This window comes from Monodon monoceros, unplaced genomic scaffold, assembly GCF_005190385.1.
Source record: "Monodon monoceros isolate NGI ecotype Baffin Bay Population unplaced genomic scaffold, NGI_Narwhal_1 Super_Scaffold_5, whole genome shotgun sequence".
NCBI lineage: Eukaryota > Metazoa > Chordata > Mammalia > Artiodactyla > Monodontidae > Monodon > Monodon monoceros.
Genome location: NW_021703782.1, coordinates 14547815 through 14564310, shown reverse-complemented (window position 1 = coordinate 14564310; position 16496 = coordinate 14547815). Strand labels below are relative to the sequence as shown.

Sequence of the window (16496 nt, the reverse complement as noted above, 5' to 3'; positions counted from 1 at the left end):
CCCCTCTATCCCTAGCTTTAAGTGGTTGGGTGGCTTTGATCACCTCCTCGCATGGGGCACTTTTATTCCTTTTTAATCCACGTGGACTGAAACCCCAGAGGCCTCTGCTGGTTTCCAGACCAGAGCCCAGCTGGCTCGCAGCCTCAGCCACGAGCACGAGCATTCACTGCATGGTGTTCCCCAGGCGCAGTGACCATGTTTTGAGCACAGCTATGTCTTTCCCACCTACATGCTTTTATAAAACAATGCCAAGTTCCTTGGAAGTCCGCTCACGAGATGTTCCACCTTAGGGAACATCAGGTACTGGGAGGTCTTTTTTATTCATTCATTCATTCAACAAATGATTATTGAATGCCCACCAGGTGCCAAGCATTGTGCTTCTCTTCCTGTAACTCCTCCTGGCTTCTGCCTCTCCAGGAAGCTGCAAGTGCTTCTGTGCTCCTTAGCCTCGGGGAAGTTGGTCTTTCAAAGCCTGGGCAGATACTGCCTGCTAGTCACTGACCTTCCTGAATTCTGTTCTCCTAGAGTTTGAGCACCTTTAGGAGATTCTACTAGGAGTCCCGGAGAGGAGAGGGGATCGTATTTGCTGGAGAAAGAGTAGAGGAAATTTGGGGAAACAGAAAAGAGATGGGGTCTGTGGATCCTAGCATCAGTGAGGACCCATCCCCCAAGTCATTGGCAAGACTTCAAAGGAAATGGGTTGTGTGTTTCACCGGGGGGAGGCTGGATGCAGGCCCCAGGTTTCTAGTCTCAGCATAGATTCCTATGCCCCGTCCATGACACAGAAGCAGAGAGCCACCCAGAATCCACGGGACCACTATGGGCTTAGACAGTGAGGGTCTTAGAGGCAATCACTTCCAGTAGCTTCCATGTGAAAGTAACCAGAGTGAAAAAATCTCAACTGGTTATAGTTCTTAAACACAGACAAGACAGAGCAGCCAGAAAAGAGCCAGAGGGGCCTTCCCTGGTGGCGCAGTGGTTGAGAGTCCACCTGACGATGCAGGGGACATGGGTTCGTGCCCCGGTCCGGGAAGATCCCACATACCGCGGAGCGGCTGGGCCCGTGAGCCATGGCCGCTGGGCCTGCGCGTCCGGAGCCTGTGCTCTGCATCGGGAGAGGCCACAGTAGTGAGAGGCCCGCGTACCGCAAAAAAAAAAAAAAAAAAAAAGAAACGAGCCAGAGGAAGAGCATTGTAGGCAGAGGGAACAGCCATTGCCAAGCTCTTGAGTCAGGAAAGAACTTGTAATGGAGGAACAGAAAGGAGGCCAGCATGGCTGGGATGTAATGGACAAGGAGAAGGGTACCCAGTAGTGAGGTGGAGTTATGCTAAGGTGAGGCATTTCAAGCACCCAGGGCACAAAGCTTAAGGAGGCACTTGCTGTCAGGTTCATGGCTCCCTGCCTCACCCTAGTCCAGGCCTGGAGAAGGCCAGATCACCTAGAGCCTGGTAATAAGTTATTTTAATACATTGGGGAGCCATTAAAGGATTTTATGCGGTGGAGAGAATGATGTGATTAGGTTCACCTTTTGACAGATCACTCTGGTAACTTGTTATGGGAGAGCTTCAAGACAATCCCACAAAAGGGGACTGAGGACCATGGCCCTGTCATTACCAAGTCTTAATATTCATTTTTCCTCCTGTCCCTCAGACCCCATTGTGGCAACAGGCTCTGATGTGTGGTGGTGCTCAGGCCTGGGGAAGAGAGATCTGGCTTTGGAGGTGGGTGTGTAAAAATCTGCAAAGTCACGTCAGGTGAGGATCCCTGGCAGGAGCTTGGGGGCTGAGATGAGGACAGGCCTGAGCCCCGCAGCTCACGGGCCAGAGTCCCCCGCAATCCCAAACCCCATCTGAATTCCTGTTACTCTGGCCCTTTAAAAAAGGAGCTGGAACTCAGGCTAGCCTGAGGCTATGGTCTCCTGGGAACCAAAGGACAGCAAAGGCATCAGAGATTTGGGGGATAAGGACCGAAGCCAATCTGGTAGAGCAGGACTGGGGGTGGATTTCTCATTTCTTTCTTCCTCTGGCCCCGCCATCACCTCTTCCAGCCCTGGCTCTTCTCTACACATTCTTGCTTACAGGAGTTTCTTAGTTGATTCTCTTGAATTTTTAGGTGAAAAAAAAAAATCAAATATTCTGCAAACAGTGATACTTTGGTCTCATCAAATTTCCAAACTTTCCAGTTTTTCTTTCATTCTTTCACCAAATTGCTTTGGTGCTTGCACCTGCAAGCCACTTGAATTTTTTCTTTGTATTCTACCTATATAGAGTTTTTTTTTTTTTTTCAATGCCCAGAGAAAATAATTTTACCACCATCTGTATCAGGCATCTAGCTATCTAGCTATCTATTTCTGGAATTCAGTAAACTAATCTGTGGATTCACATTTTTCTTTGTTTCAAAAAAATTTTGTTGCATTTTTTTTTTCTGTTCCAATAGCTTTGTTTCCTTCCTCAGGTTTATTAATTAACCATGTGTTGGATCTACAATGCAGATTTCTGTATTTATATTTTCTGTAACTGTTTTAATCTCTCTGGTTTTTCTTGGAACTCCATGTAGTTTTGTGTAGAGTTTTCTATGTCTGAGACTGGCTTTTAATTCACAAAAGATTTCTTATAGTTATTTAGATTTTAAGTTATATTAGTTTATGAAAGTAACATTTAAATATCTAGTTTTCATTAAGTTTTAAAATTTAATTTATAAATATTGTAATGTTATTAATGTATCTAATATACTTTATAGAAAATGAAAACAACTTTGATTAACTCAAAATGACAGAACAAATTTATTTCTCTTATACATCTGGTTCCAGTTTTACTCATATTTATGAAGTTATTAAACATTTAATTTACATTTTATAAATTTGATATGTTTGATTTTCCATTTTCATTAGTTGCAAACATCTCTTTAAATTTAAATTTTTATTTTTTTGGCCACGCCACGTGGCTTGCGGGATCTTAATTCCCTGACCAGAGATTGAACCCAGGCCACGGCAGTGAAAGGACCGAGTCCTAACCACTGGACTGCCAGGGAATTCCCTAATTACAAATGCTTATTGAGCAGGTTGTAGAGTCACCTGCAATTATAAGAAATAATACAGGGAGATCCCATGTACCCTTTATTTAGTTTCATTCAATGGCAACAATTATTGTATAATATCACAGCCAGAGTACTGACATTGATAAAATCTACCTATCTTATTCATATTTTCTCAATTTTACTTATACTGGTGTGTGTGTATTTAGTTATATATAACGGTATTATATGTGTAGGTTCTCATGTCCAACACCACAGTCAAGATGTAGAACACAAGGATCCCTCTTACAGTTCTTTTTAGTTACACTCGTCTCCCTCCCACCTCCTCTCCCCTCTTCACCTTTTGTTTCCCACTTCAACTGCTAATTTGTTCTCTGTTTCTAAAATTGTGTCATTTCAAAAAGTTTATATAAATGAAATAGACTAAGTAACATTTTAGGATTGGATTTTTTTTTTTCTTTTTTTTTTTTGCGGTACGCGGGCCTCTCACTGTCGTGGCCTCTCCCGTGGCGGAGCACAGGCTCCGGACGCGCAGGCCCAGCGGCCATGGCTCACCATGTGGGATCTTCCCGGACCGGGGCACGAACCCGTGTCCCCTGCATCGGCAGGCAGACTCTCAACCACTGTGCCACCAGGGAAGCCCTAAATTGAATATTCTTAAACTTAACCTTAAACATGGAGAGAACAGTTGGCTAGCTCATGCAAGCTGAGGTTACTGGTAGACAGTTTAATACCTGTAATACCATCTCAGGTTGCTTAGAATGAGGAGATGTGAAATTGGGAGGTAGACTCCAGAGCTGTGGGTGACCCCGGTGATCCTACCCATAGCAAGGAAAGGCGCACTGGACGGTAATTTAGGGTCACTACGGTAGCAGGGGACTCTAGGTCCTTCCCTTCAGATGGGACTGTTTGCAACCCCCTGTCCCCTGCATGCAGTCCTTTCATCATCGCTCAATCATTCCTCCTGTTTCAGGTAAAACTCTACAGCACACACATAGCATGCTTTTCTAACAGATTGGATTCGTCTAGTTTGTTTAATGCCTGACTTCTGTGTCTGGCTATTGGCCACGGCATCAATTCTCATGACATTCTAAAGATGGAAGATCTTAGTCAGGGGGTGTTCAGGAGCATGGACGTGACAGTCAGGCTACATCTGGATTAAAGTGAGTTCCAACTCTGCACGTAGTAGCTGGTTCCTTGGCTAAACCTCAGGTTATTCCCCTGCAATAAGGGTAACAATCTCTATCTGAAGGGGCTGCTGCAAAAATTAAATTCATGCCATTTATATGGCAAACTTTGTATAAATAGTAGTTATCTTCATTTTCATAAGGCTTTACTCTTTGTCACTGATTCGTTTTCAACTTTGTTGACTCCAGTGTTTGCTGCTTCTGTGATGAACATGATTGCCTCTTTTATGTCTTTCCATGCCTCTGACAGTTCACTTCCATGTCATTGTTGGTTTATCCATTGTGACATGGAAATCAGGCTTTCTTTGATTTCCCTGGGAATGTGAAGTAGTTATTAACTGAAATTTCTTCTCTTTTCTCAAGAGAACTTTCCAATATATCCTTATCCTCTTTTTCCTATTATGCTTTCTTTGTTGTTGTTTGTTTTTGCTGTAGAAATTCTGCATATCCTGCTGCTTTTTGTTCTGCTGGCTTATCTCTGACTGGGACCCATTCAACGCTCACCTGGTATTTGTCCCCAAAGCGTGTGGGTGGATGTGCCTTGATTTCCTTCCCCATTTATCTTGGCATCTCTTGGTAACCTCCACCCACAAGTGGAGGCCTTCGTGCTGATACTTTTTTTTCTGTTCAGCCTCCAAGTTATCTGAAGAGGGTGTGGTGGAAACTGGGTTCATGGGCAGCCTTCCTCTGACAGCTTTGTTTCTGAGTCTCTCTGAATGTGGTGAAGTCCTCTCTCACGGCCCAGCTCTCAAGAGGTGTGGGTATGGCTTGTGTCCTGGGTTTTTGGTTGGTTCCTTCATTTTGGGGAGAGATGGCCACTCTGCTGAGAAAGTTGGGCCTTTGTTTTCTAAGTAGCAAGCATATCCTTCCAGGTCATGTGTGGTCCATAGCTGCTCGGTGGTCTTGCCTCTCAGCCTCACCCTAACCCTAACCGCCCATCATGGAAGCCTGGTCAGATAAATGGTACCATTGTGTGCCCCCTCAGCGTTCTCTCAGGCCTAATTCCACTTCAGTTAAGCCAGTGTGGAGTGTGGTTGGGGCTGGTGGAGTCAGAATCCAAATGGGTGTCCCTATTCTTCCTGTTGCCTTTTGCCCTCTACACCCCCAGGGGCCGGATGCCTCTCCAGGCCAGAGGCTGGGGCAGGGGACCTGTGAGGCCTTCAGAATCTCTTCTTACAACCAGGGCTGAAAAGGAGACTCATGACTCACCTCCCTGAGTTCTCTTTGCACTTGGTGTTGTCTTTATTCTAGATCCTTTTTATTCTTTTTTTTTTTTTTTTTTTTTTTGGCAGTACGCAGGCCTCTCACTGCTGTGGCCTCTCCCATTGAGGAGCACAGGCTCCGGACGTGCAGGCCCAGCGGCCATGGCTTACGGGCCCAGCCGCTCCGCGACATGTGGGATCCCCCCAGACCGGGGCACGAACCCATGTCCCCTGCATCGGCAGGCGGACTCTCGACCACTGCGCCACCAAGGAAGCCCAAGATCCTTTTTATTCTTGAAAAACTATCCAGAAAGATAGTTTTTGTAAATGTGATATAATACCACCATCTTTTTAAAGAAATACTCTGGAAAAAACTGCAAGAGAGCAAAATGCATCTTAATTTTTCTTCATTTTTCTGTCCCCAGCTTTTCCTACCTGGCCTTTTGAGGGACACTCTCCCTGTGGCCTTGCCCATAGCCTACTGCAGGGCCCACTCAGACTGTCCCACCCCTGTACTAAAACCTGGGTCTTCAATGCTGTTAACTCAGGGGCCCGCTTGATTCATGATGATAAAAGGCTTACATTTCAGCACCTTTCAGGGAAGAGGAGGATTTCAACCCTGGTCTCCTAGATTATAATAGCCCATTCTACACTGTCTGATGGGAAGAATTTCAAACCCTATTTAAGGTGGGTGGTGGAGTCATTTTTAGATGTAGCAAGGTAGTATAATTTGATGACCTGCAAATCACCATTCTAGTGTCTACCCCGCCTTGTTACCCAAAGGCTAGTACACCTTGTCAGTGACCCTTTGGTGTGAGTTGGACCTCTTTGCAGGTTCCATCAATAAGGGTCAAGGAAGGGCAGCGGTGGTCAAAGGGTGATGAAATTCTTGGTGTCCAGAAACTTCCTATTTATTCCTCTTTTACGTTCCTAGGGAGGGGAACAATGAACCGGAAAATCTGGTATCCCCACGACCTAGCATATAGGAGCCACCTCAAAGTATTTGCCAAACTTAATTGATCCTAGGAGACAGTGTGCTCTCAGGGGCAAACCAATCAAGAACACGCCTCTGTCGTTGCTGCCATGCCTCCTCCGGGCCGCATGGTGGCGCTGCGCCGCCGCCGAGGTCCGGGTGTTTCCTCTGGCTCCAGGGCGCGCAGGCTTCTGGGGACCCTCAGAGCTGCGGCGGCGACGCGCGGGGCGCCTGCGGTGAGTGAGGCGGGCGGGCCTGGGGGCGGGTCGCCCCGCTTGCTGGCTCGCAGCAGGCCTCGCGCATCCCCCGGGCCTCTCGCTTCCGGGCCGGGGAGCGTCGATCGCGCCGGGTGAGCAGGCCCGAGGCGGCGGCGCGCGAGCCCGGGGACAGCGAAAGCGAGCGCAGCTGGGGCCGGGAGACCCCTAGCTGCCCCACTACTGCCCTGCCTGGCGACCCTGGCCGCGTCCCTTCCCCGCCTCGGAGCCCGGCTCCTCTCCGATAGGAGGAGAGACCTTGGCCTTGGTCTAGGGTGGGCCCGGGACGCGCTCTGATCGCGGCCGTGTCCGTTGCCCCGCAGGTTCTCCCACCTGTCACCCTGGCCCTTCTCTGCTTGGACGGCGTCTTCCTCTCCTCAGCCGAGAATGACTTCGTGCACCGCATCCAGGAGGAGCTGGACCGCTTCCTGCTGCAGAAGCAGCTGTCAAAGTAAGCTGGTGTGATGGTGGCGTCGGGCCCTGGGTTGCTGAAAAGGTCAGGGTTCACCCAGAGCCTCCTGTGCCCCTTTGCCCAGTGGTGCATCCAAAGTAACGGGCTCGCAGCTGGCTCTGACCTTGGCCTTTAGGTTTAATAATCTGCTCTCAGGCCTCTCCCAGCTGCATCTTTCTTTTTAAAAAAATTTTTAATTATCTATTTTATACATATTAGTGTATATATGTCAATCCCAATCTCCCAGTTCGTATCCCGCCCCCCCCCGGTGTCCATACGTTTGTTCTCTACATGTGTGTCTTTATTTCTGCCATGCAAACTGGTTCATCTGTACGATTTTTCTAGATAACACATATATACGTTAATATACGATATTTGTTTTTCTCTTTCTGACTTACTTCACCCTGTATGACAGTCTCTAGATCCATCCACGCCTCTACAAATGACCCAATTTCATTCCTTTTACGGCTGAGTAATATTCCATTGTGTATATGTACCACATCTTCTTTATCCATTCGTCTGTTGATGGGCATGTAGGTTGCTTCCATGACCTGGTAAATGGTGCTGCAATGAACACTGGGGTGCATGTGTCTTTTTGAATTATGGTTTTCTCAGGGTATATGCACAGTAGTGGGATTGCTGGGTCATATGGTAATTCTATTTTTAGTTTTTTAAGCACCCTCCGTACCGTTCTCCATAGTGACTGTATCAATTTACATTCCCACCAACAGTGCGAGAGGGTTCCCTTTTCTCCACACCCTCTCCAGCATTTGTTGTTTGTAGATTTTCTGATGATGCCCATTCTAACTGGTGTGAGGTGATACCTCCTTGTAGTTTTGATTTGAATTTCTCTAATAATTAGTGATGTTGAGCAGCTTTTCATGTGCTTCTTGGCCATCTGTACGTCTTCTTTGGAGAAATGCCTATTTAGGTCTTCTGCCCATTTTTGGATTGGGTTGTTTGTTTTTTTAATATTGAGCTGCATGAGCTGTTTATATATTTTGGAGATTAATCCTTTGTCCATTGATTCATTTACAAATATTTTCTCCCATTCTGAGGGTTGTCTTTTCACCTTGTTTACTGTTTCCTTTGCTTTGCAAAAGCTTTTAAGTTTCATTAGGTCCCATATGTTTATTATTGGTTTTATTTCCATTACTCTAGGAGATGGGTCAGAAAAGATCTTGCTGTGATTTATGTCAAAGAGTGTTCTTCCTATGGTTTCCTCTAAGAGTTTTATAGTGTCTGGTCTTACATTTAGGTCTTTAATCAATTTTGAGTTTATTTTTGTGTATGGTGTTAGGGAGTGTTCTAATTTCATTCTTTTATGTGTAGCTGTCCAGTTTTCCCAGCACCACTTATTGAAGAGACTGTCTTTTCTCCATTGTATATCCTTGCCTCCTTTGTCATAGATTAGTTGACCATAGGTGTGTGGGTTTATCTCTGGGCTTTCTATCCTGTTCTATTGATTTATATTTCTGTTTTTGTGCCAAGACACTAATATTGTCTTGATTACTGTAGCTTTGTAGTATAGTCTGAAGCCAGCTGCACCTTTCACTTGTAACCCTGAGCATCACCCGAGACCGAAGGGGCCCAGCACTGGAAGGGGAGTGGGGCCAGTAGCTCCCTGTCGTAACCTCTATTGGCAGGTCCTTTGCAGTCAGCCTGGGACCCGAGGGGGCAGAGGGAGCCTAGTGTTTAAGCCACCGTTAAACTGGGAGTGGACTCGGTGGGGCTCAGGCCTGGGGGCTGCACCTGGAGCCCCTGCTCAGCACCCCTTCCCGTTGCTCCCCAGGGTCCTTCTCTTCCCCCCACTCTCCAGTCGCCTCCGGTACTTGATCCACAGGACAGCAGAGAATTTTGATGTTTTGAGCAGCTTCTCTGTTGGGGAGGGCTGGAGAAGGAGGACAGTCATCTGTCACGTGGACATCAGGTGTGTATCCTGCCGCCTTGGAGGCCCCTCAGCAGTTCTTTGAGCTGGAGGTGGGGGGTTGGGGGCTGGTCGGTTGAGCTGGTCAGTGTCTGAGAGGGAACCAGGGCCGGGAGCCCCCAGGCCGCCGCCTCTGTCCCCAGCCTCAGGTGCTTAGAGTCAGTGCTGCTTTCTGCTCCAGCAGCGGAGTAGATGTGCATTGTTTGTGGAATTCCTTTAGCAAGTTCAGCTTATGCACGCTGGGCCGAAAGAGAGAAAGAGAGTGTGGTTTAAAACAGCGAAGGTGTCTGCCCAGCGTTGCCCTCAGTGAGCTTGTGCCCCGCAGAGGCCACGGAACGTGCGAGTACATCTGGGCTTTCACTCACCTGTTTCCACGTGCATCTTGCAGGATCTTATCATGATGACTATGATCCTAGCTTTGAAAGTTACATATTTTTTTAATAACGCAGTTCCTAAATGCTAGTACTCACCTTACCCTGTGAGTAAGCGAAGACTCGGCGGTCTCATATTCGGTTTATAACACTGGAGGGAGAGCTGACTGCTTCGGGCTTGTTCAGGGCATCCAGCCTCCACTCTGATGCCTTGTTAAGGTGTTCTTGAGGGTCATTTTGGCTTTGGTTTTTGCCCAAGGCTGACTTGAGAGCCTCGTGCCTGAATGGCAGGTCGCTCCAGTAAACCATTTTCCTTGGGACCCAAACACCGCCCTGATCACCGCCTGCTCCTGCTGCAGGTTACCCGGTTCAGATGGGCTCTCCGGCCCCTGCCGCCCTCCTGCTTCCCACCCTAGCAAGTACCGAGGTCCGAGGTCCGCCTCAAGCCAGGGAGCGGCTGCTGGTCCCCGAGGAGCGCGGGCCGGCCGGTGGCATCGTGGACGCAAGCCAGACCAGGCTTTGTATGTGCCCCGGGCGCTGCGCAGGCGAGAAGAATGGGCGCCCCTCCCGGCCCCAGGGCTTCAGGGAGATGCTCCAGCTGGCGGGCTCCCAGAAGAGCCCGATGACATCCGTGCCGGGGACCCCACCTCCGATCAGGAACTTCCTGTGTTGGCGACTCAGGCAGCAGAGGTCCGAAAAGGCCGTAGCAAAAGTGAGAACGAGTCACTGCCAGACCCAGTGGCCACTGAGTCCCCAGGGCCAGAGGATCACTCAGGGACGGGAGACAGGTCGGAGTCGGCCACACAGCCTGGGCCCGGTCTGCAGCCAGACTTGGAAGACGGGAGTGGGAGTGAGCTGGAGAGGAGCCTGGCGGCGGAGAAGGAGGAGGACGAGGTGGAAGAGGAGGGGCCGGGCAGCTGCTCCGAGGAGGACGGTTACAGTCAGCTGCTGCAGGAGGTGATGAGCTCTTAAAGCCCGGAAAAGGGAGGGCGGAAGTGAGGTGGGTGTAGTCGAGGGTGGATGGGGGCCGAGGGTCATGGTGCGGGGGGGGGGGGGGGGGGTGCTGGCTGAGCAGGCCTGGGTGTTGGGTGATAGGGGTCCCTTAGGAGATGTGTGGGGAGGGACACAGGGGCCTTGCCCACAGGAGTCAGGACTGACACTGCAGAGGGCAGGAGGCTCAGGGTCTGGGATCAGGGGTGTGGAATTCGGTCCCAGCTCAATCATGTAGGTGCTATTCGACTGTGGGCAAGTCATTTGGCTTTTCTTAGTTTCCTCATCTGAAAAAATAGCAGGTAATGATACACACTGCCCAAGGTAACATAGATGTGCACATGCTACAGAATGCACTGCAGATGTTGGTCATGAAAATCACTCTTCTGCCTGAAGCTTTGTCTTACAGATCTTGTGCCCTTGGAACTGTGTGTCATGTGTCCGCCCCTGAGCCTGGCCGCAGGGTCAGTTGGGAGGGCGGGCATCCTGTATCGCTATTTTACAGATGAAGGATGGACGCCAGAAAGCCTTGCTTATTATCACGTCATTAATGAGAGAAGGAAAGATCCTGGGCCTGCCCAGCTCTGTGACTCACTGATGGCAACTTGGGGCAAAATTACCTAATTTGTTGACTCAGCTTACCCATCTGTAAAGTGGGCCTATAGAATAGGGTTTTCGGGATTCTGTGAAACATGATGTGTGTCCGTGCCAGTCACCCAGTGGGGACTCCCCTAAAACTCATGCTTCTCCATCTTCTGGCCCAGTCTGCCATCCTGCTGTCTTTCCCAGACCCCTACCCGGGGTGCTCACGTCCCTATCTACGCAGAAGCCTGCAGGACTCTCAGCGTGTGATTTTCAGAGCAGTCATTTGGAGTCATGTGTGTCCTTAGCTCCCCTCGCTAAAGGGTCTGATCTCTCCCAGATAACGGACAACCTGACCGAGAAGGAGATTCAGGTAGAGAAGATCCACATGGACACGTCCTCCTTTGCAGAGGAGCTGCCTGGAGAGAAGGATTTTGCCCACGTGGTGGAGATCTATGACTTTGAGCCAGCGCTTAAGACCGAGGACCTGCTGGCAGCCTTTTCTGAGTTCCAGTGAGAGGCTTCGGGGAGGTGGGGAGGAAGGGGTGCCCAACTTCTGGAAAGGAGCTAGGACAGCCCTTTGTTGTGGGGGACAGTTGCCTGCCCCTCCCCCGGTGCCCAGCGATCTAGAAAGAAAGGCAGAAAGTGGATGTGGTTGCTCTGGGCTCTATCCTCCTGGGCAGTTGGCTTGCTGGCCGTGACTTCGTGGAGGAGGAGAGCTGAGGTTTCGGATGCAGACACTCTCCAGAGGCCCGAGACCTGGTCCTGCTGGCACCGGGCAGCAGATCTCCGTCCCGGCCCCCACACACCCACGTGGTGGCCAGGACCCGGCGGGGCCCCTGCCTCCCCTGCTCCACGAGCAGCCACCCGTCGGTCAGTCAGCAGGATGGGGCCATTTCCAGGCAGGAACTATTCCTGGGGTGAACTGGGCTTGAGCGGCCCTGGGGCAGGGTCTGGTGGAGATGGGAGATGGGGATATAGTGAGAGAAAGATTTCTCTTGTTTCCCCGAATTCCTTGGATCCAAATCCAATCTTTTCTCCTTTTTTCTTTTTCCAAATGCTCATTTTCTTTTCTCCAGTCCCCCTTCTCTTTTCCTCCTTAGGCTTTAAAAACATCCCTTTCTTCAGGGCCCCCTTTCTGACTGCTTCCTGAACAGCCTCCCCTTCCTTCCCCAAGCCTGAGCTGGTGGACAGAGCCAGACTGGGGCCACTGGTGGTTTCCTTGGCCTGCGTGGCGGTGCCACGGAGAAGCCGTGGGCCCCGGGACTGCTCTGGCTTCCCACGGGGCCCAGACTCAGGGGTGCTTTCCTGAGCAGCAGAAAGAAAGTCGAACAGGGGCAGTTGCATTGACACGCTTGTATTAGGTCCTGTGCCCACCACACAAACCCTTTGCCTCCAGCCTCGGACCCCACGCCCTTGGCCTGGCGTGACGGCACCCGTGAGGAGCCCCCTTCGCCCTTGGCATTGTGTTCTACGAGCTTTTCGTCCTGGCTTCCTCAGTTCTAGCAGTGGGGGGCCCATCCGACCACGGGGCTGGTGTCTCTTTCTGAGGCTGACTGTCTGGTCTTCAGAGGAAGTTTGCGCCCGATGGCCGTCTCCTTCCCGGAGGAGACGGAACTAGTCTTGGGCTCAGAGTGTTTGAGGGTTGGAGGTGGGAGGGCACTTCCTGTAGCAGGAGGGGTTTTGCCCATTTGCTTGCCTCATCACTCTGTCTCTTCCCCGGCAGAGAGAAGGGGTTCAAGATCCAGTGGGTGGACGACACACACGCGCTTGGGGTCTTTCCCTGCCTGGTTTCAGGTGAGGCGGGCCCTCCTCTGATTGCCGTTGGGGAGGGCGGGAGCCTAGGTTTCCCTGGGTGGGGATCCCCCAGGTCAGGGTGCAGGCTACCCTGAGCCGGCGGACTGGCAGGGTGTCTCCCAGACCCTCCAGAAGTCCTGGGGCGCAGAGCAGGAGCCGGGCCAGGAAGCTCACAGCCTCGCCTGTTCATCTTCGTGCCTTCAGTTCGGAGGTTTCAGATTCAGGTGACCTTTACTGAGCATGTAGGGCCAAGCCCTACGGACTAACACATACTAAATGAAAGCATATGAAGGCGCCATTTTTTATTTTTATAAATTTATTTATTTTATTTTTGGCTGTGTTGGGTCTTCATTGCTGTGTGCGGGCTTCCTCTAGTTGCAGTGAGCAGGGGCTGCTCTTCGTTGCCGTGCGTGGGCTCTAGGCGCGTGGGCTTCAGTAGTTGTGGCGAGCAGGCTCAGTAGCTGTGGCTCGCGGGCTCTAGAGCCCACGCTCAGTAGTTGTGGCACACGGGCTTAGTTGCTCCGCGGCATGTGGGATCTTCCCGGACCAGGGCTCGAACCCGTGTCCCCTGCATTGGCAGGCGGATTCTTAACCACTGCGCCACCAGGGAAGTCCCGAGGTGCCATTTTTATAGGTCAAAAGCATTCAAATACGGCAATTTCATACGGTTTGAGCAGATGCGTCTCATTCCGTTTTCATTACAGCGCCAAGAAGTAGGTCAGGTGACCCCTATTTCACAGATGGGGAGACTGAGTTCCCTGGATGTCAGTGTGTGGTCAGGGTTACTAAGACTCTTGGCGTCAGAGCTGGGGAGGCCAGCCAGCCTCCTGGCTGTAGCCCTGGACGGTGTCCGTCCTCCATCTTGGCCACTTTCCTGAGCCGCCCCTGCCACGCCACTGCTCAGTTTGGGTGTATTTGTAAAGAGTTGGTACCCCGCCGCCCTTGGCTGGGCTTCTCACAACAACAGCTTCTGAACATAGAGCTGGGAGTGACCATGGCCGGGGTGGGACCAGTTCTCAGGAGAGCCTGGGGTTTCAGGGAAGGGGGGCAGTGTCTAGGGAGCAAGAGGACTGGGGCGAGGTAGGGGCGTCAACCCCAGGGAGGGAGCCACTGAAAGAGAGGCGGGGGCAGGGGGAGGCCCAGAGCCTTTCTGGTCCGCGGAAAGTTGGAACAGTGGGCTAGGCGTGGCCACGGCTGCCTTCCGGGCTCCACCAAGCTGTGTGGCACGGGCCGGCCACGTCCTGGCCCCAGTTTCCTCGTCCCTACAGTGGCTTGGACCCGAAGCCCCTCCCAGCTCTGACCTGCTGTGTCTGTTAAGTGGCCTGAGTGCTCCAAGACCTGGCACAGCTTGAGGCAGTGAGGGCACATGCCCTGGGAGGGTCTCGAGTGGGGAAAGGGTGGCGTTTGTTTTAAGCTCCCAGGCTTTGGAAGGCGGGGGCCTGCCTCTCCTGACGTCAGAACTGTAGGCTCACGCGGCTCTCGACCAGCCTGGGGCAGGAACGTGGAAGCTGGGCTCCGAGCGGGCTGTCCACCTGAGAGCGTGGGTGGCCCCGTGCAGGTCTGCGGGCTCGGGGGGGCGAGGCAAGCTCATGGGGCAGCCCTGTCCCTGAGCTCTGAATGGGTGTACAGAGCAGCTGCATGGGCCTCGGGGTGACACTCGTGTTCCTGGGTCCTGTGGAGGCCTCAGCAGGAGGAAGAGGGCATGGCTCCAGATCTGTTGTCTTTCCACAGCTGCTGAGGCCCTGACCAGGGATTTCTCCACGCTCAAGATCCGGCCCCTGACGCAGGGAACCAAGCAGTCCAAGCTGAAGGCCCTGCAGAGGCCAAGTAAGGGAGCCTGTGGTCTGGGTGGGAGGGCTGTGTGAGTGTTCGCTTGGGCGGGGCGGGCCCTTCCCTCCGATTCCCTCCCCTCTTCAGTTCTCTGCTTTAGGGCTCCTGGGCTGCAGTGGCCAGTGGGGTGCTCCTCCCCACCCCAGGGGGGCCCCTCAGCAGTGCTGTCTGCCAGCTGCTCTGTCCCGGGCTTGCCCTCCGCTCACACCTCTTGTGCTGTGGCTCAGGGGGAAGCTTGGTCTTTCTGTGTGGCCGTGGAAGCCATGTTTTGGTGTAGGGTAAAAAGCTTGGGCTTCGCTGTGGTGTGATCCTGGCTCTGGCACTTCTGTAAGTTGGCCTTGAGCAAGTCACCTAACGTCTGTGACATAAGCACTGGGGTGAATAAGAAAGCCTGGCACACATGCCCGCAGCAGTGAGGGGCACACAGGAGATGCCGTATAAATGACATCTCCTCCCCTTTCCTCTCCTCCTTCCAGAAGCACGAGGGGCGCTTTAGAGGCCAGTTTTCCATGGCTGCAAAGCAGTGGCTGGCAAAACTGGCCTGGGAGAAGCCTGCTGAGGCGGTCCACATTCTTGTGGGTTACGTGGTCTTTGTCCCAGACGCCTTGGGGACAATAAACATCCTGTCTGTTGACCCAAGAGCTCCAGGTGTCCCATCCTGATTTGCTTTCCCTAGGGGTAGACAGGATTAACACTGCCGCTGCAGAGAAACAGGGAGGGCGCAGAGAGGTGATAGGATTGGTCAGGACCCCACGGGGGGGCCTGGAGCCCTAGGCGGCCCCCTCTCACCAGCATCTGGTCATGCTCTAATGGCCTCTGAGGCCGCTGTGTTGCTGGGAGGAGAGGCCATAGCCTTGAATTCAAGTCCCCACCCCATGGGGCTTTCCTTTTAGAGCTTCTGCGTCTGGCAAAGGAGAGACCACAGACAAACACAGCCGTGGCCCGGAGGCTGGTGGCCCGGGCCCTGGGGCTCCAACACAGAAAGAAAGAGCGGCCTGCAGTGGAGCCTCCCCCGACCCTGAGGCCCTGAGAGGCCCAGGCGGCTTGGATTGGCGCCCCCCGACCCCCTCGTCAGCTGGGGCCCCAACACCGCAAGCCTTTACACACACAAGAGCAGCCCTCAGCCATCCTTGGAGCGTCACTGTGGGGCATGGGGGGGCTTTACCTTGGTCTAGTTCCAGAAGTTGAGAAAAAATAAAAATGTAAGAATTGTTAACGTGATTGCTTCAAAATGGTATCGTCTGCCGCTGGGCACTAGGGGGCGCTGTTCGCTTCCCATTTGAGACCTGGGGCTGCTGAAGAAGCTCTCCTCACTCTAGTTGACCGGGCTTGAGGATCCAGCTGGGCCTCGAAGGCATTTTTGCGCAGAGCCTGCCCCGCTTGGGGGTGTAGGTTACACCTGTTGTGTGACACCTGCCCAGTCTCCCCCAGAGCAGCTGTGGGCTATTGGCAGTGCTGCAGGCACCCCCCCTTTGGACTGGTCCCAGTGTTACCAGTGGTGTGGGTTACACGGGGTGGGGGGTGGGGGGTCTTTGTGGAAATAAACATGAACAAGCCAAGAGGCGAAATCTGAAATGCCCGCCGAGTTCTCTCCCCTCACTGGAACGGCGGGGAGGGCAGCTTTGTGCGGACAAGGTCCCAGCACACTCACCGTTCCGGTTTGGGCGGAGTTGGTGCCGAGTGGTCCTGCCGGGCGCTCTGAGGTCATCGTGGACCCCTCGATTTGCTGGGCCACAGCGTGCAATGACACAAGAGGGAGCTCCGCGCCTGGGGGGAGAGTGGCTGGCTCGGGGTCCACCCTCACTGCACCCCGGGGACCCATGATCTACTTGACTCCCCCTCCCCCAGAACCTGAGACTTAAGTCTAGGTGTCCCATCTGGTCCTCACACAACCACTGT

The 16496-nt window shown here is 52.3% G+C and overlaps 1 protein-coding gene across 1 annotated transcript; it reads left to right on the top strand.

Annotated features, from left to right (window-relative positions):
- Positions 1-6505: 6505 nt before the first annotated feature.
- R3HCC1 (R3H domain and coiled-coil containing 1) lies at positions 6506-16432 on the top strand. Its single transcript, XM_029202473.1, has 8 exons — positions 6506-6631; positions 6973-7100; positions 8893-9030; positions 9758-10355; positions 11311-11483; positions 12697-12767; positions 14499-14594; positions 15491-16432. The coding sequence occupies exons 1-8, from the start codon at positions 6506-6508 to the stop codon at positions 15625-15627; spliced, it is 1467 nt and encodes a 488-aa protein (XP_029058306.1). The 3' UTR covers positions 15628-16432.
- The last annotated feature ends 64 nt before the right edge of the window (positions 16433-16496 follow it).